This window comes from Spermophilus citellus (genome assembly GCF_964194105.1).
Source record: "Spermophilus citellus genome assembly, chromosome: 16".
NCBI lineage: Eukaryota > Metazoa > Chordata > Mammalia > Rodentia > Sciuridae > Spermophilus > Spermophilus citellus.
The window spans coordinates 41,503,250-41,528,800 of record NC_138196.1 but is presented as its reverse complement, the minus strand read 5'-3'; the positions used below and the strand labels follow the sequence as shown (position 1 = coordinate 41,528,800).

At 34.5% G+C, this 25,551-nt stretch overlaps 1 protein-coding gene across 1 annotated transcript; it reads left to right on the top strand.

The window, feature by feature from the left end:
* The first annotated feature begins 1,072 nt into the window (after positions 1-1,072).
* ERI1 (exoribonuclease 1) lies at positions 1,073-25,551 on the top strand. The gene is made up of 7 exons (XM_081269870.1): positions 1,073-1,324; positions 5,375-5,553; positions 8,604-8,814; positions 9,927-10,010; positions 11,502-11,611; positions 13,595-13,709; positions 24,641-25,551. The coding sequence occupies exons 1-7, from the start codon at positions 1,217-1,219 to the stop codon at positions 24,881-24,883; spliced, it is 1,050 nt and encodes a 349-aa protein (XP_081125996.1). The 5' UTR covers positions 1,073-1,216; the 3' UTR covers positions 24,884-25,551.

The following is a 25,551-nucleotide window of genomic DNA, read 5'->3' as shown; positions in this document are numbered from 1 at the left end:
CTAGCATTTGACATGTCTCTTAATTTTTGATTGGATGGCTGACATTTTGAATCTGTTGTTGAATCCTAAATTTTATTATTTTTGTGGTCGTTATAAAGGATTAGACTTTGTTCCTGCAAGCAGTTAATTTTCTTACGGAGTAGTTTGATCCTTTCAGAGTTTGTTTTTAAGCTTTTGAAGTGTGCATTAATTCATTTTGATTCCTACAATCCGGGACAAGTTTATCCCACTACCGAGGCATGACACTTGTAAGGTATCTACTACAAGTTGCGTGTTAGTCAGCAAAGTTTTTGGACTTGGTTGCCTGGAACTCAAAGGACTTCCAGTCCTGTGTGAGCTATTAATTGACTTACTGCTCTACAATAATTGTTCTTTCCTGGCCTTGTGGAGCTTCACATGATATATTCACTCATTTTTATTCAGTTAAAATTTCAGATACTCCTATGCAGAGTTTTGAAGCTCTTTACGTGTTATTCATTCCTTTCCAGAATTTTGCCCCCCTAAAAGTGCAACCAACGTGTCCTCTCCCAATTTCTTAAACTCTACTCCTGTCTTCCCAACTCAGTGAGACCTTAGTTATGATTTTCCTTTCCCTGAACCAGACTGACAGTTGCCAGTAGGCAAAAAGTCCAGGTGGCATGCGCTGTGCTCATCTTGTTTTGTTTATCTTCTCTCAGGCAAACAATCCAGAACAGTCTGTTGTCTAACGTCTGAAAAGAGTTGTTTCCTACATGTTCGGTTTTCTAATTTTTAGAGTGGGCCACCAACTGCAGACCCATTTTCTCTTCTTGCGGCAAGGTACGAAGTCTTGTAAGTTATTTCATAACTTGTGTATGTAATGGAAGAAAAGCCTTTTTTGTGTGATGTCCCTCCCTCCTCCCCAACGGATGATTTTTTTCAGATGATTTGCGTCTAGCTACAGGGTCTTCATCTCTACCCGCCCCGTGGCAGCGCGCGGTTTGTCCACGCCCATTCGCTTCCCAGCTCCCGCCCTTGGCAGCTGCGCGCTCGTCCCGCGCGCGCCAGCTCACTGCGCCTGCGCGGCGTGCGGACGCCACACGCTCCCGGAAGTGGGAGGTGTCCGCTGGAGTTTGTGTGGCGGCCGCGGGAACGCGAGCTGGGTGGTTTTTCAACGGAGAAAAGCCCAGCTTTGGGGCTTGGTGGAGAGTGAGCGAGTGTGTGCCTCCAGCAGCTGGCTTCTGGCGTGAGAGCCCGCATGGAGGAAGAGCAGAGTGGGCAGCCTAGCGGCGAGGCCGTGGCGCTCTCGCAGCTGGAGGCGCCGCAGCCGGAGGGTGGGGAGGATCCGCAGCACGCGCTTCGCGAGGTGAGCGCTGGGCCCGCGTCCCCCTCGGACCCCGCCGCCCCTGGGCATCCCTTTTCTCCTGGTGTGCAGCTTAAACCGCTGCCCCAGGGATGCCGGGTCCCCAGCTCGGGGCTCCTGTCATTGACCCCTCAGGGCCCAAGCAGGATGGGTGTAAGTGGTCCAGAAGAGAAGTTTTGAGGACTGTGGTTTTGTAAGTTCTGGGTGGGAATTCCGCGCTAATCATTCTGCGTTCACTGTTGCTGCTGCCATTCCATCATCAGTAATTGGGAAGGGTTTTTTTTGTTTGTTTGTTTGTTTTGTTTTTTAAATAGTACCATTTGCTCTGGAAATGTCGCTTGAAGCCTGCCTCCTTCCTCACAGCCTTCACAGAACATGACTGTGTTGTCTGCCTGCCTAGTCTTCGCCTCCCATTTCTGCCCATTTTCTTCTATTATCTCATAGACCTATAGTATATGATTGATTTTCCTAATGATTTGACATCTCACTCTTTGATCTTAGTCACATTGGCAAACATGTAAAGCAAGCTTAAAACTTATTCGTCTTATTTATTGGAGATAATTATTTTTGATTAGCGCCGTACATTGTAAATAATGCTGAAGTTGGTCTTTACCTCGTAGTAACAAATCATTGTTGAGCCCCTTACAAAGTGAGTATTTGCAAGAGGATTCCTAGGTCTTTTGCTCCTTCCATGTATGAGTTACTTTCTGCGTACAGCATAATGATCTTTTAATAATCTGAATTTGGGTGACTATTCCATTCCTTGATTACCTTTTGTTGGGTGCCCGCAGGATCGTATCCCTTTCTGTTGCTAGTTTTATCTCACACAGTCATCCTTTTTCCTGCGTTGAGCCCCTAGCTTCATTGTCTTTTTTTATAATGGAAGGTGGTTCTCCTTAAGGGTCTTTATAGGTTCTCTTGCCCAGCATACTCTTCCTCTGGATCTTTGCAAAGCTATCTCATTCTCAAAGAGGACTTTCTTGTGCCCTGTGGAGAACTTTTCCACCCCACCACCTCCTTTATTCTGAGATAGATTTTGTAAGTAACATCATCTAAGTCAGTTTTAAAAAAAAATTTTCAAAAGTTTATCTTTAATAAGAGAAGTGTGTTTGATTATACTTCATTAATTTGAAAGTTTTGAAACTTCTTAGGTTTAGCTATTTCGGCCTCCGTCTGTTCCAGATTGTTTTAATGACCATCCTATTCATATTTGTTAAAAATTTATTGTTGGATGCTCTAAATAAATGAGCAGACTTTTCCAATCAAAAGCAAAGTTGTTTTTTGTTGATATTTAGCTAGTAAATTTCCATTATTACTAGTTTTTGATGCTTTTGTAGATTAATAAAAGCTGTTGCATTTTTATGTTTTACCAGGTAGGTTCAAATTTTATCAGAACTCTTATTTTGGAAGAATAAGAGTTAATCAAGATAAGTTGTGTTTTTTTAATGTATAGATGCAAATAGGTTAATGTAGTTTTTTTGCAACAAAATTATGGAAACACTAAAACACTGTTTTCAGATTTTCTTAACAGAAGATACTTTTTGATAAGCAGTTACTTTGAAGCTTATTTTTAAACCATACTTTATTTCTTGAAACAATAGATTGTGTTCATTTAAAAAACCAAACTTTTAGAGATCAAACTATCATCCCCTTCTCAGTACAAATAAAAAAGGATAGCAATTTTGGAATATTTAATGTTAACCGTTCTGTGAGGTGAATCTTTCTCTTCTTATTGCAGAATCCATCTCCCTCTTTTGTATATGGCTAGTATTGTAAGTGACATTTGACAGATGGACATAGAGACTGGAGCAGAAGGCAGTTCCAATCTCAATTTAGTAAATGAATGTGTTTTTGCAGATTAATAGTATATATGGGGTTTCAAATTTTTCTTCCTGTTTCTTGGTGGATTAACTTGTGTCCTAGAACTGAAGAAACACTAATCACTGAGAGGAAGACCTTTACTGTGCTCAGAACATCACTGAAACAAGAGGTCTGCAGTTGGTTGTAGGAGCAGAAACAAATCTTCATAAAAGTCATGATTTGTAGCATATGTAGAAGAGGTGTGTTAATTTGTAGTAAATTTTGTTGCTGTAGTTTTACATAAGAATTCCAAGTGAATCTGAGAATGGATTTATCCAAAGAGAAAATTTGTTTAAACTATGTGAGAGTGTGTTTTAGTAAGATGGGACTTAAAATTCAGTGTAGGTTTAAATACAAAAGAATAAATTATGTTGTTTAATTGTAAAGACAGTAGCCAGGTATCTTTTATAAATTTAATGTATTAAAAGCTAATTATTTTGTTAGTCAAAAAAGCAATGTAATAAAATTTGTTTTTATTTTTAAATGATTGTTAACTAGGAATCTCATGCTTAATCCTATTTATGGAATTCGTACAGTGAAATTGCTAACCCCTTTCTCAAAGGAGATGAGAATGAGTACTCTGGCACAGTACCTAGCATTACATTTCCAATAAATATGTATTGCATTAAAGTAAGAGTTTAGGGGCTGGGGATGTGGCTCAAGCGGTAGCGCGCTCGCCTGGCATGTGTGCGGCCCGGGTTCGATCCTCAGCACCACATACCAACAAAGATGTTGTGTCCGCTGAGAACTAAAAAATAAATATTAAAAATTCTCTCTCTCTCTCTCTCTCTCTCTTTCTCTCTCTCCTCTCTCACTCTCTCTTAAAAAAAAAAAAAAAAAAAAAAAACCCAGACGGAGGATCAATAAGGAATCAGAAGGAAATACTAATGACCACCTCAACTTCAAGCACAAAGCACCACAAAGCACAAAGCTTCAGATGTATCTAATTCCTCAGCAGGAAATTTATAGTTCTAATGTCAATGCTGACTATTTAAAAAAATAAAATAAAGTAAGAGTTTAGAGTGAGAAATAGCCCCTGAACCATTGGAGTAATTCTAAGCCAGGGATGGCGGCCTTTTGCTGTTATCCCTCCTTAGTCTGTAATTCAGAGTTCACATGGGAATAGTGTAGTAAATTTTGACTAAGTTAATAAGCATTAATATGTTAATAGTATCAAAGTATTTTTGGAAATTCTGAAATAGCTAATATTGAAACCTTACATAGGGGAAATAGTTGGATTATAAATGAATCTTTGGAGCATAACATTTGTAGTTTGGGTTTATCCGTAGAGAGAATAGAATTAAGTCATGTAACAGATTTAAAACGAGAATAGGTTTATAATACAGTAACTATAGTTCTGAATTATTGGATATGTGTGACTTGAAAAAAGTTAAAAAAAGTTTTTTTAAATTTTGTTTTGTAGTTGTAAATAGACAGAATGCCTTTATTTTATTTGTTAATTTTTACGTGGTGCTGAGGATCGAACCTAGTGCCCCACGCATGATAGCAAGCGCTTTGCCACTGAGCTACAGCCCCAGCCCTGTACTAGGAAGTTTTGAGTTAGATTTATAGCATATTTTGTTTTTATATTGGATTGAATTAAAAGATTGTCAGGAAGTCACTGACTTACACATGTATAGTGTGAAAGTTCATTTAAAAATTAGCTATTTTGTAAGTTTATAAAAAGGTCTCTTTTACTGCCTGTGATGATAATAAATAAAGTTGCCATTTATTAATAATCACTGCTGGATATGGTATTAGGAACTTGCTATATATGGTCTTATTGCATGCTTATAATAATTCTGCCCATATACTATTTACTGTTATGATTACTAAATACCATTTGAGATAAATACACTTTTACTTTATGGGTGAGGAAACTTAAGAGCAAAAGCTGATAAGTAACCACCCAAGATTATGCTGCTAGTAAATGATCAGCTCAGATTCTGTACTCAGGTGGCTCTGACTCCAACACCTTTTTGCTTAGCTTCATCTCCTTTGAGGAGCCTCATGACTCAGAGAAGGATAAATTATTTTGAAATATATTTTTCATTCTGTCCTCCCTACAGAAGCTGCAATGGGTGCTTTTCCTTGAACATGTAGCATGAAGAGGCCTCAGGAGTTTGAGTCTTTAAATATAAGATGTTTGTACTATTGATAAGCTGTATCCTCTCCCTACTTTTTTTCCCACAGAAAAAGCATCGATGTAGGTTTGATGGCCAAGAAACAAAAGGATCTAAGTTCATTACCTCCAATGGAAGTGATTTCAGTGACCCAGTTTACAAAGAGATTGCTATTACAAATGGCTGTATTAATAGAATGAGTAAGGAAGAACTCAGAGCTAAGCTTTCAGAATTCAAGCTTGAAACCAGGTAACTAAAAATAACTTTAAAAAATTACATGCTCACCTTAGGAAATTGTGAAAATACTGAAAAATTAAAAATTATCTGTATTCATACTTTAATAACAATTGACAATTCAAGTAAGAATTGTAATTGATATTCTTGTACATAAATCTTTGTGTGCAACTCTATTTCTATCAGTCTTTTAAATGATAAAATAACATTATTCAATCGAAATCCAGGAATATCTGCTAGCATAGCTAGGCGTCTATCTAACCAAAACAAATACATTTAAAATTTTTGTATGGTTGCTTTGTTTACTTGATGGATAGTTATATCTTATTAATGATGTTGAATATTTTTTGTTTTTATTTTTCTTTGGCCATTTGTATTGTTTTTGTAAGGAGAATTGTCTGAAACCAGGTAATTTAAAGAAATCATTCATTTTTCAGGATTTTTTTTTATTGTTTTAGCTTCTAAAACTAATGCAGAATGATTGTGTGTATTATATTTCACTGTGTATTGAAAGAGAAAAAATGTAGCTTAGACAGCTGTTTCTGTATTTTTAGTGAGATAAACACATACCTAAACTTTTAATATATTTTATAAAGCAAATTACTTTTTTCTAGGGTATAGGATAGGAATGACTTGGAGTCCAGAAAAATGTATAGATTTTTAATGAACAGTAGAATTGCTAGGCATCAAGAAAGAAATTGTATGTGATAGATGAAAAGGTATTAAATTTGGGCATCCTTTAATCCTTATTCCTATCTCAGTAGAATTCCTCCTCTTTGCTTTAAGATAGAGCTTCACTACTTTTCAGAAGAGCACACATAATTTTTTTCCCTTCTAAATTGTCTGTATCATAATTTGTGAAGAAATTTTTGACTTCATTTTTCCCTCTTTCTACTATGAAGGTCCACCCTATAGCCTACAGAAGACTTTCTGAGCAAAATTTTTATCTTTCCCAGGTGTGAAGATCATTTGCTTGCTTCTGGCTTGCATGGGAGCTAGAGATCTAGATGTATGTTTATACATTTATTTAACAAGCCTGTATTGAATTCTAAGCACTACACTAGGCATTGAAGTTATAAAGGTAAATACAGATATGTTTCCCTGCTTTGGAAATCTCACAGTCTTTTGGGAAAACACAAAAATAAATAATTACAGTACAAAGTGGCCAGTACTATATTGGAGGCCTGGCCAAGTGCAGCACAAGGATACAGGAGAGAGTGTTTCTCAGGAATTCAGGAAGGTGACATTTGTAACAAACAGAAAATGGCCAGAGGAGGATATTTCATGCTTTTTTTGTGAAGAAATATTTGACACCATTTGTGAAGAAAATTTTGACTAAAAATCTTTTGATTCCTGTTTTTAGATTTTTTTTTTTTTTTGTTATATGATTTGCCTTTTTAAAAAAACTACTATAAACCAGTTACAGAACATGAAAACATACCACATATTGAGGCCAGGGCCTATAGTATGTTTTGTCTGCAGTATCTGATATACTGGTGTGCAGTGGGGAAGCAGGGATGTTTAACAGTGATACTGAAATGATAGGTCATAGTAGTGTGAGGAGCACTATACTGAAGTTTACATTTTACCATGTAAAAAGAATGGACCTGTAAAGATGGTTGGGTAGGAAGTTGGCATTAGTGCTCAGTTTTTAAGTAAGGTAACGAACGAATTTGCTATAGTGCAAGAAGCTGATGGGAGCTATAGCAAAGAGAATTAAGGAAAACCAGATTCTGAATGTTTTTTTTGAAGTTGGAATTAGTAAAAGTGGTTGAGTATGGGAGGGAGCAAGGGAGATATTAAGGATGACAGGTTTTTATCCTGAGTATTTAGTTATATGTTTGCACTACTGTTTGGTTTTTCAGGTAGCCATTTAGTTAGAATAGTTTCTCCCCCTGGAAACAAATAAACAAAACAAAAAGGAAAAGAAATTTTAAGACAAAGTACTCTGAAGTAACAGAGGTCACTTACAATGACTTAAAATGAAAGGGGTTGAAGAATTTGCTTGTTAGGTTTCAGTGATTTGGAAAATCCCATAAAACATTTTGTCTTAAAACAACCAACTAGTTGATTATCAGTGTTATCATGGGTAGGATTCCTTTGTCACTGCTTTGTTGAACTTAAGAAAGGAATACAGGCAAAAAAGAAAACAAAAATACAAAAACCGTTCTTAAAGTTCCTAACTGGCAATGTTACCAAAATACCTTACTTGGCAACTAAATATTAATTATAAGCTAGAGCCTTTTATTTTTACTACAGTTTTGTATTTATTTGTAGGCCAGTTCATTATTGAGCCAAGTAACAGTGAAGGAAACATAAGCACTGGCTGTGACATTTTTAAGTTATTGAAGAAATACATATTGTTTGAATATGTGATCACTATTTATCAACCATTGTTATCTATGTAGGAGGACCCTTCCTTTCTCCCCTACTCATTTGTAGAATATGTATTTTAAAGCTTTGTGAAATATTGAAATTTCCAGATTATATTTTCCCCAAGGTAATTTAAGAAACTTCTATGATAATGTTCTGTGGATTATAGTTTACTCTTAGGATGGTATTGCTAAATTAGTTATACAGATAGTTAACTTTATGTTCTAGGCTCATAATGCTTTTATATCACATGGAGTTTTTAGTTGTCTAAACTATAAATGCCAAAAGAAAGGAGGAGATAGTAGAGTATGTTCAATTTACTTAATTTTTTATCTCTCAAACGTATATGGCCAATAGAATGATTCAATATTAGTTTTTAGTTTTCATATCATGACATCTTAATAGATAAGGTAGTATGGCTGAGTTAGTGGTATAGGCTGACAAAATTTATAATTTAAAATACCAAATATATATTAGAGAAATGCTCTTCTATACCATTAAAATGAACTGTTACTTGTGAAGGAAAATGTTGATGTTGTTTTATGCATTTTGCTGATTTAGCTTTGAGTCTTACTTTGCAATTTAGCTAAAGTATGCCATGACTGTCAGTGTTCAACCTATTGCCAGCAGGTAAGAGTTCGGAATTTTGACTGTAAAATTCACCTAAGTAAGTTTTTTATTCTTTTACTTAGAGGTGTAAAGGATGTATTAAAGAAGAGACTGAAAAACTATTATAAGAAGCAGAAGCTAATGTTGAAAGAGAGCAGTTGTGCTGATAGTTACTATGACTACATTTGTATTATTGACTTTGAAGCCACTTGTGAAGAGGGTAATCCACCTGAGTTCATACATGAAATAATTGAGTTTCCTGTTGTTTTATTGAATACTCATACCTTGCAAATAGTAAGTGAATTGTTATATCTTCATTTTATTTTTAGCAGCAACTGTTTTGGTGTTCACTACTAAGTTGGAGGGTCTCATTTGCCATTTTAGCTAGAATAGAATTTTAAAGTGAGCTTTTTGCTCTTATATTAGCTTAACGGAAAAAAACAACTAATCAAACAATAGTGGAAATAGCTTCTCCCCCTTTCCATTAGCTAACATTATAATAGTGTTTTTTGTTTGCTTGTATCTCAGTATACATCAAAACCACTTGGGGAGGAAAAAACAAACAAACAAAAAAAACCAAAATCAAACTAATGTTTGGGGCTGGGTTTGTAGCTCAGTTAGTAGAGCATTTACCTTGCATGTTTTGAGGCTCTGGGGTTCTATCCTCAGCACAACATCAAAACAAATAAATAAAATAAAGGTATTCTGTCTACAACTAAAAACAAACAAACAAAAAAACCCAACAGATGTTTGGTTCTATTCCCAGAGATGCTAGTTTAGTTTTTCTGTCATAGGGCCCCTGACATCAGCATATTTTTTTTTAAAAAACATCACAGGTGGTTTTAACTAATCTTTATAAATGACAATTTATAGAAATAACTGGCCATCTTTTTGATGGAAAGTTTATTGAGGAAATAGCTCTTATAACCTTGGTTTCTAAGCAACATAATATGTCTGCTTTAGATAATTATTATTAGTACATTCATAGTTCAAGAAATCATAGAATAAATTCCCCAGAATAGTACTTTTATATAATCTGAGTGAGTATATATCAGAACATCTTATCTATCTGAAAATCACTTTTGTAATAACTCTATTGCCACCAACACACTGGCAGTAAGTATAAAAAGGCTTTGCATGAAAATGAATGGCTTTTTCTGTTGAGAGCTCTTCCATAATCCCAGTGATTTGGGAGTTTGAGGCAATAAGTTCATGGCCAGCTTGGGCAATTTGGCAAGGCCTTGTCTAAAAAAAGGCTAGGTGTGTAGCTCAGTAGTCGAGTGGCTCTGGGTTCAATACCCAGTACCACAAATAAACAATTATCTGATAATTCTGGTGACTGAATTTGTTGTGTAGGGTCTGTCATATATTGGGTCATATTTTTAACTTGTTATCCTTTTCTTTAGGAAGATACGTTTCAGCAATATGTAAGACCAGAGATTAACACTCGGCTTTCTGATTTCTGCATCAGTCTTACTGGAATTACTCAGGTTATAATTTTGTGTTACTTTTTCTAAAGCTTGAAAGACGTTTTTAAATTTGGGATTTATTTTATAGATGTTTTTAAAAAGTCATTGTTATGAACAATTTCTGGCAGGTCTTTTTTCTTAACTGTGTTGTGACCACTGGCTTATTCTGCCTATCCTCCTGACTTCCAGACTGTAAGGATACTGAAGATACAGACTAACTAGACTGTGAATGTTTTCCTTGCTTGGTAAAGATCTTTCATATTATAATAAAAAGACTTAGAACTTGGCATGAGGGCTTGGCCCTAGCTACACAGAATGCTGAGGTGTGATGATCAGTTGGGCTCAGGAGTTCTCATTTGGTCTGGGCAAGATAGTGAGACCTGCATCTCAGAAACAAAAAGCACATTTTACTTTTCTTTTATGGAGTTGTAATTGTGCATCTAAAGATTTCCTGTGTAAAATGAAGCATTAGCAAAGTAAGTATTATTGTGCTGTACTTGAAGATAAGGTTTAGAATGTATGTGTGTACAACTTGACTGTATATGTATCTTAATTTGTTTTTTAGTGTGATTTTTTTGTTGTTGTTGTAGTATTCTAATAAGTAGGCCCTTCGTTCATCCATTTATCTACTCCACACATATTTGATTATCTACTGAAATATATGTTATAGAACTAGGGAATCAGTCTAGTCAGTCTCTGTCTTCATCTTTCTTATGATCTATAAGTCAGACAAAATAATCCACGTAATTAGGAAGAGTGACAAATCAGTGTTTTATTAGGCTATTGTGGGCATCTATAAAAAGGATTTTTGTATGTGTAGAGGGCTATCCTAGGAAAAGCTTCCTCATGTTGGTAATCTTTGACTGAGTCATGATAGTAAGTAAACAGGAAGGAGGGTTGAGCATTTCACTTGTGAAACAGCAGATACATATAGTTCAGGATGGCTCAAATGTGCATGGGCTAGTGAAAAAATGGTCTAGGTAGCCAGGGGCAAATCAGACCATGAAAGCTCTTGTGTGTCCTTTTATCCCAAAGCCTTGAAGAGTGTCTGGAAGATATTGAGAGTGATAGAGTAGGTCAGATTTACATTTTAGTAAGTCCAGTTTGGCAGCAGTGTGTATATAGTGTGGTGTGTAAAGGTGTGAGACTTGAGTTGGGAAGACCACTTCATAGGCTATGGCTTTGAGTAGATAAGAGATTGCCCTTTTTTCTACTCTGAGAATCAGTAAGCTACTAGGTTAAAGCCTCTAGAAAGAGAACCATTGGGGATGGTCTTAGGTCTTAATTTTGGGAGAATTATATACCTCAGTTGAAAGTAATATCTACTACTTGGCTATAAGCAATTTTTAATTATTTAGATGGTAGATCTATCTAACTGAAGGAAACTATGAAGAATTTAAAACAAATAAGCCATCCTCTTATTGATAATTTTCTTCTTGTATATGTCGGGGTGTTTTGTAGGACTATAAGTGGTTGTCTTAATTTTTAAATATTTTACTTGTATATCCTCAGGATCAGGTTGACAGAGCTGATACTTTTCCTCAGGTACTGAAAAAAGTAATTGACTGGATGAAATTGAAGGAATTAGGAACAAAGTATAAATATTGCATATTAACAGATGGGTAAGTATTTAGGGAATTTACCTTTTTAAAAATTATTTTTTAGGATTAAAAATTACCTTATTTAACTTAGGATGCCACTCTAGGGCCTTTAATAAATAAAAATATTTATTAAAATATTTCAATAAATAAATATTTGCTAAAGGCTCTAGAGTCATCCCATAGGAGATAGTATTTTCCCTTTCTTATTTTTACTCCTACTTAAATTTTGAATCCTAGAGATCAAAGAGGAGGGAAAGCAATGATAACATTTTAATCCAAGACTAGAGGTCTAGAAAGATAAATATTATTATGTGAAACTAAATGTCTTTCCTAAAACTGATTTTAAACACATTTGCCTTCTTGCAGAAGTTCAGCTTGGCATTCAAGGTTTCTCATCCCACTGTATCCATTTAGCCTAATCCACCTGCCATTATTCATTTTTAGTCAGGCTACCCATGAATTTACATGGTATATCCTTTCTTTGTGTACTTCATGTTTTCCTGTCTGCTGAGAATCTCTTTCTCATTATTTCTTTGTCATTATTCAAAGCCTTAACGTAGTCTTTTTACCCAGATTTTACATTTCACGTTGTTTGTTAAAGTCTTATACTCTATATGATGTATTTCATTCTGACTACATATTCTTATATCTAATGTTTATTCATGTAGGACTTATTTTTGCAAGGAAATTAAAAATCATTTTAGGGTAAGGATTTTTATTAACCAATAGTCTTCCACAATGCTTAAATGCTGAACCCAAAGTATATGCCCAACAAGCATTTGTTAAGTGAAAGGCTAAATGGGAAGATCAGAAAAATTAAAACCAGGATTACAGGCATTGTGCAAGAGCAACTCCTCTGCCATAATGCCAATAAGGTTGAAGAAGAAAATCCCAAATAATTTCTGTTTTAAATTGTAGATGGTTTGTACTCTAATGCTGAGATTTGCCAACCTGAAGGATTTGGGAATCTCTCATATAAGAGCATTGAATTTAATCACATCATAGTTGAGTTTAGAAGTTTGGGAAGATGTTGATGGACCTTTGTGGAAATCTGTCACTGATTTTAAACATGAATGAGCAATATTCCTGCTAATGTTGACAGGTGCTTCTATCATACCACAGTATATGCAGTTCTGTAAACACCTCAAATTCTGGGACAAATCATTGGAAAACTTGTGCAAAACAAAAACAGTAATTGATACTTTCAGAAATATTTGGACAGCCAGGAAAGCAACTTCTCAGGCTCATTGGAGGTTGCTTCAGGATATTAAAAGTACGCAGAAACAGTAGGATCCTAGAAAAAGGCACTTGAGTTTAATTTTCCTAAAATACATTTGAAAGCTTTCCTGTTGTGCCAGGGTAGCTGCTGAGTTGAAGCCTTTTTTATTTCCTGCTGAATGTTATAATTTCTATTGCTATTCTGATTCCCCTTGTCTAAGAAAAACCATGTATGAACCAACACAATTTCTATATTGCATACTCAGTATCAACTACCTTAACTAAAACATGTTGATTGGTGTTACAGAAAGATATAGGTTGCAAAACAGACATTTTAACCCCATTATATATAATCATTCTATGTATTTGATTTTGTTTTTTGTTGTATTTTAAAACTTATCTAAGAACTTACTAATATGGCATACCTGGCATTACAGTTATCTTAACAATTACAAAATAAAAGAGAAGAAAAAAAAAAAAAACTTAGCAAGACAGAAGACTGTCCAGTCATCAGCACCATAAAAACAGTCAAGATGAGCCTAACCAAATTTAGTTTGTGGAAAAAAAACTAATATGCCAACTTTCATCCCACCTTTAAAGTTAATTTTTGAAGTAAGGTGTTGTAAAAATTAGTTCTTAATTTTGTAAGCTTGATGTTTTGTGTGAATATGGGAAAGTTGATATGTGTAGTTTAAAAAAACAAATAAAATGACTTAAAATATTCATTTGTGAGAATAGTATAGCCCTTACTTTATCCTCTTTTTCCCTATGTTTCTGATTTATAAGTTCATGGGATATGAGTAAGTTTTTGAACATGCAGTGCCAACTGAGCCGACTCAAATATCCGCATTTTGCTAAAAAGTGGATCAATATTCGAAAGTCATATGGAAACTTTTACAAGGTAAGATTTTTATATCACTGATTGTATTATTCTTTTAAAAATGTTTTTATTAGTGCACTATAGTAATACATAACAGTGGGATTCATTTGGACATAATCATATGAACGCAGAATATAAATTGTTCAATTTCAGTCCCTGGTGCTTCCTCTTTACCTCCCCTCCTCCCTTTGCCCTGATTATCCTATTCTTAATGAAAAGTTTGATGTTTTGCATGTACACTAATATGTGATTTTCTAAGTGTTTTTTTACAGAGGAGTTCTATATAATTAATTGTTACTTCCTAGATTCCCATTTAGTTATGTTCAATTTAGAAAGATAGACCATTTTTCTCAATCTGTTTATTTAAATATGCAGACTATATATTGAAATGGCAAAAGTTTGAAAGAATGTAAGGGTATTCATATGTGAACTGTTTGTGGAACAAACGGTCCACAGCGGACTTTAATTTTACTTTACGTCCAAGTTAGAACGTGTGTAGTGTAAATTTTAAAAGTAGTACTACAATCCTTATAACAAATTTGGTCATCTGCCACGGCTCTCAGCAGAACTGGTTCTTATTCTCCTGAGGCATACATTTTCAACTATTAAAAAAACTGTTTTGTCAGGTATTCATCTTTATATTTCTAAATTGCATGCATTTACTGTTTCTTGCATTTTCACTTGATATATCTATTGAATTCCTGCATTGAAAGATGAAGGTTTAGTTCCATAAACCCTCTCCTGCTTCTGCATGTCCTTCCTGTTCTGCATCTTTTGAATTTAGTTGTATTACTTTTGTAGTCAAATCATTATTTATTATTTATGGTCTCTGACTAGAGAGTATTCACAACTTTTCTCTAGATTTAGTAATTCTTTACTCTTTACTTATTTCATTACTCTCCATTCAAACTGAGTCACTTCTCAATACTGAAAATACTTAGGTTGTGTATTGGTTGTTCAAGGACTACTTACCTGAAGCCTTTAATCTTGTTCAAAGCTGAATAATTTGTTCTTTAGTCTTCTACAATCATCCTAGGGGATTTCCTTTGCTTCTGTATTATGTGTTAATACCCCCTGTGATCTTTCTCCCTTCAGTTTCATTTTGGTTAAACATTCTAAAGTAGTTTCATGAGAAAAGGTGCTTTTCCTTAAAAACCTTTGTTGTCTCTTTAACGTTTTGTTTTTTTAAAAAAACTAAGAATATAGGGAGAAAGACATATTCATACATTGCTGGTGAGATTGCAAATTGGTGCAACCAATATGGAAGGCAGTATGGAGATTCCTTGAAAAACTGGGAATGGAACCACCATTTGATCCATCTATCCCTTTCCTTGGTCTCTATACCCAGAGGACTTAAAATTAGCATACTATAGTAAACATAGCCACATCAAAGTGTATAGCAGCATAATTCACAGTAGCTAAATTGTGGAACCAACCTAGATGCCATTTAGTAGATGAATGAATAAAGAAAATGTGGTGTATATATATATACACACTAAAACATTACTCAGCAATAAAAGACAATAAAATCATGGCATTTGCAGGTAAATGGATGGAGTTGTAGAATATTATGCTAAGTGAAGTAAACCAATCCCAAAAAACCAAATGTTGAATGTTTTCTTTGATATAAGGATGCTGATCCATAATGAGGATGGGGTGGGGGAGCATGGAAGGAATAGATAAACTCTAGATAAGGCAAAGGGGAGGGAGGGGAAGAGAGGGGTCAGATGGGTAGGAAAGACGGTGGAATGAGATGGACATCATTACCCCAAGTACATGTATGAAGACATGAACTGTATGACACTACTTGGTGTATAGCCAGAGACATGAAAAATTGTGCTCTATATGTGTACTGTGAATTGAAATGCATTCTGCTGTCATATATAACAAATTAGAATAAATAAATTTAATAAAACCAGAAATATGTATACAGAAGAGTAGAGTTGGACACATTGTTTGAAAGTGAATGCCCTTGTAACTTCATCCGCTTTACTCTTTCCTTCCCCCCGCCCAGAGCTAACCATATTTCATGGTAATCATTTTTTTGTTTTTCTTAATAGCTTTAATATTAATATATATCCTTCTGTAACTTGACTTTGCTTATTTTTGAACATGATATAATTAGTATTATAATGGCTGAAGTATTTATTTTGCTTTTTTGCTTAACATTGTGATTGAGAACCATTCATTGTATATATGGCTGCAACTCATTTACTTTATTGCTCTACAGAATTCCATTGTGTGAATATACCTGTTTAGTAGTTCTACTTTGGCTGACCATTTGAGTTATTTTTAATTTCATACTTTTTCAAATACTGCTGCTATAAACATTTTTATACATATCTTCTGATGGCTTTGTGCAGTCTGTTTCTGTAGGGTTTAAACCTAAGAGTGGAATTGCTAGGTCAGTGTATTGTTGACATTACTAGATGATTCCAAAATAGTTTTCCAAAAGTGTACCAGTTTGCACTCTCATCAGCAGTGTGTGACTTTACATTTGGTCTAGGTCTTTGCCAGCATCTGATAATTGCCAGAAATTCTAAATGTTTGTAAATCTGATGGATGTGTGTAACCATGTCATTAACCTTCTGACTTGTATCTTCCTGTTTACTCATAAGGTTGAGCTCCTTTTTTTTTTTTTTGTATGCTTATTAGCCATATAGATTGATTTTTTTTGTGAAGTCCCTGTTTAAGTCTTTTGCCCAGTTTTTTTTAAATTGGATAGATCTTTCGTTATTAGTTTATAGATCTTTATTTCTAGTTCTTTGATTATATTTGATAATTTTTCCCCCTTTTTTGATTTTTTTTCCACTCAATTTATGATTTCAAAAATTTGTTATGGAAAATTACAAACACATAGAATAGAAAGGTGTAATGAATCCTCATGACCCAGTTTCAACAGTTACAAATTCATGGGCAATCTTGTTTCAGCTATATCCGCACTTTTCTTTTCCTTATTATTTTGAGTCAAAGCAGACATCATCTCATTTGACCTGTAACTATTTCATAAAATAGGCTCTTTTTTTTTTTTTTTTTTTTTTTTTTTAAGAGAGAGTGAGAGAGGGGAGAGAGAGAGAATTTTTAATATTTATTTTTTAGTTCTCGGCGGACACAACATCTTTGTTGGTATGTGGTGCTGAGGATCGAACCCGGGTCGCACGCACGCCAGGGGAGCGCGCTACCGCTTGAGCCACATCCCCAGCCCAAATAGGCTCTTTTGATATACCATTATTGCACTAAATAATTAAGAGTAATTTCTACTGTTGTCCAGTAGTCATGTAAGTTTTCTTTCCTCTCCCTTTTTCCCCCTAGCAATTATTGTACTTTTCTTTCTTTTTTTTTAAAGGAACAGTTATTCTTTTTTCAGTAGTATAAATTTTGCTATTGTATTCTGCAGTGTAGTTTCAAAGGTGCCTCTGTCCTCTTAGATTATGTAACTTTGTAGGGGCTTGATCACCTGTAGGATCTTTTTTGCTGTAGTTCCCAGATGATAATGCATCCTTATATTAGACCATTCTTTCTCAAACTTGGAACTTAGATGGCTAATTTATTTTAAGACTTGTTAATAGTTAACTAAATCTTAAGATGATTTTTAGGTCTGAATAAAAATATTTATAGCTTGTAAAACATTATTGTAATTATAACTATAATGCAGATACTATAAGGCAATACAATTGCCAGTGCTCTTGAGTAGATTTTGGCCATTTCATTGGGTGTGGTTTCCCCTCTTTCATAATAGATACCAATCGTAATGCCAATTACAAACATAAGTAGAAGAAAGTTACAGTTTTCTTTTTTAAAAATTTCCTCCTTTTTTTTTTTTGTTTGCTTTATTCAGTTTTATCAGAAATTTCTACTGTGTATGGTGGTAACCACATATGGTTGATGGTATGTAGTTTAACCAGAGTTGTTTTTGTTTTTTCCCATTTTTTAAACTAAAAATGAGTTTTTACCCTACATCTCTTGAGGGTGGAGGGTAGAAGTGGATAATTAGAGAGTAATTTTTTTTTACTTTTCATAAATTTAAAAAATTTGGAAGGTGCTGAGTATGGTAGCACATGCCTTTAATCCCAGTGGCTCATCACTGAAGCAAGAGGATTATAGATTCAAACTATTAAAAAATAGTCAGCCTCAGCAACTTAGTGAGGCCCTAAGCAACTTAGGGAGACCCTGTCTCAAAATAAAATGTAAAAAGGGCTGGTGGGGTGGCTCACTGTTTAAGCACCCCTGAGTTCATCTCTGGTACCAAACAAACAAAAATCTTAAGGCTAACATTGTATATTTTTGTGAAATAACCAACTCTGTTAATTAGCTTTTTGTTAGACAAAATATCTGACAAGAACAACTTAGAGGACGAATGACTAACATTGGTTCACAGTTTCAGAGAGTCAGTCCATGGTCTGCTGGCTCCAAGGAAGAAACATGGCAGGGGAATGCTTCTCGGCTCATAGTGGCCAGGAAATAGCAAGAGAGCGAGAAAGATGGAAAGACAGGAAGGGGACAGGGACAAAAAATTATCCCCAAGACCATGTCCTTGGTGGCTTGCTTCCTCCAGCCACATTTCCTCCCCACAGTTATCAGTCAGTAGTTTATTCAAATTATTAATTGATTAAATGGATTAATCTACTGATGCGGTTACAACCTTCACAATACTACCATTGCCTAAAAATCCCTCCTCTGAACCTTGTTCGTTGGGGACCATGCTTTTTATACATATGCTTTTGGGGGGACATTCTAGATCCAAACCATAACACTGGCTTAAACTAAAGTGAGATTTGATTTTTCTAAAAGTAGACTGAAACAGTGTGAGTTAAAATAAAGTCTAAGACAAATTTGTACAAGATTTTGGGGAAAACGCAACTACTTTCTCTGCATGGCATATCATTTATATGATACGGGCTTAGCATTTATAAAATTATATGAATGTGATATTTCTTTCATAGGCCTATATGTTCATAAAAATGATATTTTGAAGTCAAAGTGAAGAATAAAATATATCTCTTTCCTGTTAATCCTGTTCGTGTGTGTGTGTGTGTGTGTGTGTGTGTGTGTTTGTGTTTTTTTTTTTTTTGTGTGTGTGTGTGTGTGTGTTTGCTTCTTCCTCTACAAATATTCATTTCTGGGAAGAATTTAAGCTCACATGATTTCTATTTTCCATAGAAATTTAATAGTGCTTGTCATTTTTGTGCATGCTCCCTAGAAACAGAAAAGGCTTGTTTACACTTATAGAAATCCCAAAAATGCAATGAAGTGTTCACTGCATTCCTGTGAACTCTTACAGAAAGGGGGGGCAAGGCAAGTATTAGGTCTCTAGTGTAAGATCAGATTGTACCTACAGAGCTCTTTCTCATTGGCTGAGCAGAAGAGTTAGAGAAAGGATTCTCTCACCTAGTTTCCTAGTTGAAGGGAGGAAAAACAATTTTCTCCTAGAGTTTTCCCAGAATGCTTTTAGTAAGACTTGATACTTTGTAATCACTTTCCTCACCATGAAGCCCAAGCAAAATTGTGAATATTTTAAGTTTCATTTTGTGACGTTTTATTTCTAAAGACTCCGTTTCTTTTTACTTCATTGATTTGTTACTTGAAGTGGATCATTTTCTCCGTGGTATTATCAGGACTTGTTTAGCTGGTTGTGATAAAAAGTCAGTAGGCTGAGTCTTGCAGCTCATCTTTAAACCACTCTACAAAATCTCCTGCTTGTTTTCCTGCCATTCACCATTCAGCAACACCTTATTGGGAACTTTCCATCTAAGCCAGAGGAAGCAGGAGGATTATGTGTTCTCTATCCATGTTTTCACTTTTTTTTTTTTTTTAAACCAACATCCTGAAATGAATTTGCCTTTGATTAAGTTAACTGTTTTTCTTGCACTATCCAGGACTTTTTATCTCTGAGATTTTTTGTTTATGTGTGATAAAATATGTGTAACATAATATTTACCATCTTAGTCATTTTTAAGTTTACAGTACATTGGCATTAAGTACATAGTTGTACAGCCATCATCACATCCATCTCCAGAACTTTTTCATCTTCTATAACTGAAACTCTGTTCCTGTTGAACTTTCCTCGATTTCTAGACCTGGTAGCCATCATCCTATTTACTGTCTTCATGAGTTTAACTTCTTTGTGTACCTCTTATATGTGAAATCATACAGTATTTATTCTTTTGTGATTTTACTTGGCATGATATCTTCAAAGTTTTTTCACATTGTAGCTTGTACCAGAATTTCTTCTTTTCTGAAGCTGAATAATATTCATTGTATAATAATTTCCTTACTATCTGAATAATGTTCCATTATATGTATAGATCACACATTCTAAAAATTCATTCATCCCTTGCTAGATACTTTTTGGCTATTGTGAATAATGCTGCTATGAAGATGGATAGTCAAATATCTGTTCAAGTTACTCCTTTCAATTTGGGATATGCAGAGAATTGGGGGTGGTGGTCATATGCCAATTCTATGTTTAATTTATATTTTGAGGAATCTCCATACTATTTTCTCCAGTGGATTTACCATTTTTTCTCCTAGTAATTCACATACCAGTAATTCACAAATTTCAATTTTTCCACATCCCTGCCAATGCTTGTTATTTTTTGCTTTCTTTTTGTAATGGTCCTTCTGTTACGTATGAAATAGTATCTCATTATGGGTTTGATTTGCTTTTACCTAGTTTTTAGTAATATTGAACATCTTTTCATGTGCTTATTGGCTGTTTGTGTTTTATCCTCAAAGAAATGTATAAACATGTATAGCAAGTTCTCTGCCCCTGTCCCCTTTGCTTTTAACCATCCATAAGAATTTTTTTTAAAAATTTTGTTTTTAAAAAATTCAAATTCATTATCTAGAAAAGATTAACAGTTTTATTTATTATTTTTATAAAGCTAAACTGCTAAAACATTGAAATATTTTTGACTTGCATTAATGTTTTATGTTCCCACATTTATATTAATGATTCACACACAAAGGAAAATGGAGAAATTGCTAATACCTGATTTCTGTCACCTACTTTTCCACTTAAAATCATATACTTAGTTATCTTTTGACCCATGGGAAAAAATAACTAATGTTTTGAACTACCAATAACAGAAAAGAAAAATAATTTTGAGAGTGAAATGTTTTTCATCATAGTAGATCCATGTAGGTAATATGCTTAGCTGGATGTCTTTTCACATAATTGTTAAACATTTGGCATGAATTACACAGGTTTATGTCTTCATAAAGGCAAACCATGTAGACTTCATTTGTTTCAGTCTCTTTGGGGTTCTTTGAGACTTCATATGAATCTTGGGATGGAATTTTTTATTTCTGCAAAAAAAAAGTTGCTGAGGCTGGCTTTGAACTAGTGATCCTCCTACCTCAGCCTCCCGAGCCACTGGGATTATAGGCATGCATTACCACACCAAGCTGTCATTGGGATTTTGATAGGCATAGCATAGAATCTGGAAATCCCCATGGATGATTATTTATTTCTTTATTTATTGGGGGACATGGTCTTGTAAGTTCCTGAGGAAGATCTTGAACTTGGGATCCTCCTGACTCAGCCTCCAGAGTTGCTGAGATTACAGACATGCACTACCATATTGGTATGTTGATATCTTAATATTAAAAATAAGTCTTACAGTCCATGAATATGGGGTGTCTTTCCATTTATTGGTGCTTTTTTTCCAGCAATATTTTGTAGTTTCACTGCATAATTCTTTTGCCTTGATTTATTCCTAAGTACTTCATCCTCCTTAATGTTATTTTATTTTTTGTTATTGCTGTTATTATTCAGCATTTTATTCATGTTACAGAAATCTTTTAGGAGAAAAATGTCATGCAAATGGGCTAAAAAGTCTAAAGGAAATTAATCCACTTTATTCCATTTAAAATCTTAAAAAAATATGGAAATTACTGTTACAAATAATCCAAACTCTTCAAAAAGCCGCTTTTAGACTCTCTTCCATCCTCCTCACACTACAGTTGTTTCAATCCAGGCCAGGACTCTTTCTGTACCTACATATTCCATTTAAATCACATTTCTGAGTCTAGTTGGGGAAAAAACAAACAAACAAACTACTGTTTGAAGGCATTTTCAGAAGTCTCTTACTGAAGCTGTTGGTGCATGGGCAGAGCAATCTGAGGAGGGACATTAATGAATCTTTCACTTAGGAGAAAGCCCACAGGCTTGGTGGTGTCATTTAAAAGCTTGTCCATCTGTTCAACCACACTCTTTTCACAGTTCTTCTCATAGAAGCTTAGAACCAACTCTTTAATTTGTTCAGCACACTGGGTATCCTTTCTTTCAGTTAAATTTAAAAGGCTTATAAAACCAAAAATTTCATTTTTATCATCATCATCATCATCATCATCATCGCTGTCTTCTGAAACATTTGTTTGCTGCTGTCCTTGATGTTATTTTAAATGGCATTATTTTTTTAAAATTTTCATTTTGGGTTTTTATTGTTAGTGTATAGAAATTCAACAGATTTTTGTGTGTTGATTTTGATCCTGCTTCTTTGTGGCTTTTTGTTTTGTTTTTGGTTACTGGGGATTGAATCCAGGGGCACTCAAACAATGAGCCACATCCCCAGTCCTTTTTTGTATTTTATTTGGAGATGGGTCTTGCTGAGTTGCTTAGGGTCTCACTAAATTGCTGAGGCTGGCTTTGAACTCACTGTCCTCCTGCCTCACCATCTCAAGCTGCTGGGATTACAGGTTTGTGCCACTGCATCCAGCCGCTGTTTTTTTATATTATAGTTCCATTAGGGTTTTTTTTTTGTGTGTGTGTGTGGAATCTTTATGATTTTCTACACATATCCTGTTACCCACAAATAGGTAATTTTATTTCTCCCCATTTGGATAGCTTTTGTTGTTTTTTCGTGTGTGTGTGGGGGGGGAGAGAAAGAGAGAGAGATATGAGAGATACATACATACATACTACCACTGAGTTACATCTCATCCATTTTATTTTTTGTGACAGGATACCAATCTCACACATGAGCTTTAAATTTGTAATCCCCTACCTCAACCACCTGAGTTGCTAGGATTTCAGGTGTGTGCCATTGCACCTGGCCCTTTTATTCTTTTTCTTACCTAATTGTTCTGGGTAGAATTTCTAATACTCTGTTGAAAAAAGAGAGTGTAGTAGATATCTTGTCTTGTTCCTAATCTTATAAGAAAAGGTTTCAGTCTTTGACTACTGAGTATGATGTTAGCTATGGGTTCTTCACATAGTCTTTATTTTCAGGTATTTTTCTTCTGTTAATTTGTTGAGTGTTTTAATCATGAAAGGTTAATTTTGTCAAATGCTTTTTCCTTCATCACTTCTTATGGTCATGTGATTTTTTTTTTCACCTTTATTCTGTTAATGTGGTAAAACATTGATTTTTGCATGCTGAACCTTTTTGAATCCCAGGAACAAATCCTACTTAGTCATTGTGATGATCCTTTTTTTTTTTTTTTTTTTTTTTTTTTTTGGTGGTGTTGGGGCTTGAACCCAGGACCTTATACATGAGAGGCAAACACTCTACCAACTGAGCTATATCCCCAGCCCATGGTAATCCTTTTATTATGTTACTGAATTTTGTTTGCTTTTATTTTGTTGAGGATTTTCTTTTTTTCTTGGGTACCAGGGATTGAGCTCATGTGCCCTTGACCACTGAGCCACATCCCCAGTTGTATTTTGTATTTTATTTAGAAACAGGATTTCACTGAGTTGCTTAGTGCCTCGCTTTTGCTAAGGCAGGTTTTGAACTAGCGATCCTCCTGCCTCAGTCTTCGAGCCACTGCAATTACCGGTGTGTGCCACTGTGCCTGGCTTGTTGAGGACTTTGTATTGTGATATTCAGAAGGGATATCGATAATTTTCTTCTGCTGCCATCTGGTTTTGGTATCAAAGTGGTGTGGGCCTTACAGAGTATGTTAGAAACTGTTCACTCCTCTTCATTTTTTGGGGAGTAGTTTGAGAAAGATTGGTGTTGATTCTTTAAATGGTAGAATTTATCAATGAAGTTATATGGTCCAGGGCTTTTCTTTTATTAGGAAGTTCTCAATTAACTGATTCAATCTCCTGTCTAAGAATAGATTAGTCAAATTTTCTATTTCTTTATGATTCACTTTGGTATTTTGTATTTCCAGGAATCTGTCTTTTCCACCTAAGTTATTCATTGTATTGCAAAGGTTATTTTTAGAACCATATTTTCTAAGTGATATTTAGAGGAGGCAGAGTGCATTGTAGTTGTATACCTTACATTATCATTGTTCTTTTGTATATCATTTTTGCTTTGTGATTCTACCAGTAACCCTTTGAATAAACAATACAGCTGTTAGTCCTATTTTATAGATGAATCTGAAGCTCCGTGATACTCAGGTGACATAGCTTATACAAATCATAGAACTTTAAACTTAAACAAATCTTCTTGATGGGAATATGCAGAAAATATAAAAGTTGTTCTCAGAAGTGAAGGAGCTTTTTAGAATTTGGGAAATGTGAGATTTGGGGGTTTATCACAATGGAGCAGTTTTTAAAAATAGGTTGAAAAATACCACGACATCATCTTTCATTCTTGAGCTTCCTTATTTTTAGTTATTTAAAAATGGTAAATATTTTTATTACTATCTAAAGTATTTGTAGAAAAATATCACGCAAAAATATTAGGTTAAAAATGTGAATCTTCAACTTAGGTGTTCAGAACAGTACATTTCCTTTAATAAATGATTTGTTTAAGTATAGTACTGCAAAGGTTTTCAGTGTCTGAGGATTCTAGCCATATTTTCAGTTAAAATTCTAAGATCATTTGTTAAAGCTCTGAAAATTTGAGTTATTTATTTGCTCATTGATCAAGTTATTTATTTGCTCATTGATCCTTTGCCCAACATAATTTTATTACTACTATTTTCAGCTTCTTATTTTTCTGTGGCTTTATATTACAGTTTATAATACTAAAGAATTATTATTTATATTTCAGGTTCCTAGAAGCCAAACCAAACTGGCAATAATGCTTGAAAAATTAGGAATGGATTATGATGGACGACCTCATAGTGGTCTTGATGACTCTAAGAACATCGCACGAATAGCAGTGCGAATGCTTCAAGATGGATGTGAACTCCGAATCAATGAGAAAATGCATTCAGGACAACTAATGAGTGTGTCCTCTTCCTTACCAATAGAGGGCACTCCAGCTCCACAAATGCCACATTTTAGAAAGTAATAGCATTTTGTCTGGGGAACATTCTAACTGGAGTTGCTACAAAAGAGGTAGCAGATGGATGCTCATTGACTTCAGTGCAAACTTCAAGCACCTTAAACATGAAAAATCTTTGTTACAATTATATGTATATATATTATGTATGTGAACAGATTTTGTGGGAGGGCATATTGAATTCTTTCTCACCAGCACTTTTGATATGAGCAGTATTTGTTACACAGTAATGTCCTGCTTATAACTAAATTTTTTAAATTGTCCAAGATTTTAAGGTGTCCAAGATGTACTCTTTTTGATTTTAAAATGCAAAATTTTATTGACTCTTCCCTTAAATGTCATATTTTATTGATGTTGAGATATAGAATGTATTTCTGAATTAACATCATTTCATTAAATCATTCTTAAAATGCCAAAAAAAAAAAAATTGAAAGGTAGGCCTATGTTAACCTTTGGGTTTTATAAATATAGTCCTCTTGACTTTTGAAGTTTATATACGAAGTTCAACTACAGTCCTCTCTCAGTACTCTTGGGTTTAGTTCCAGGACCCGGTGTGGATACCTCAAGTCACTTACATAAAACGGCATAGTATTTACATATAACCTACATAGTCCTCCCATATATTTTAAATCATCTCTCATTTATCATACCTAATAAATATAACTACTATATAAATA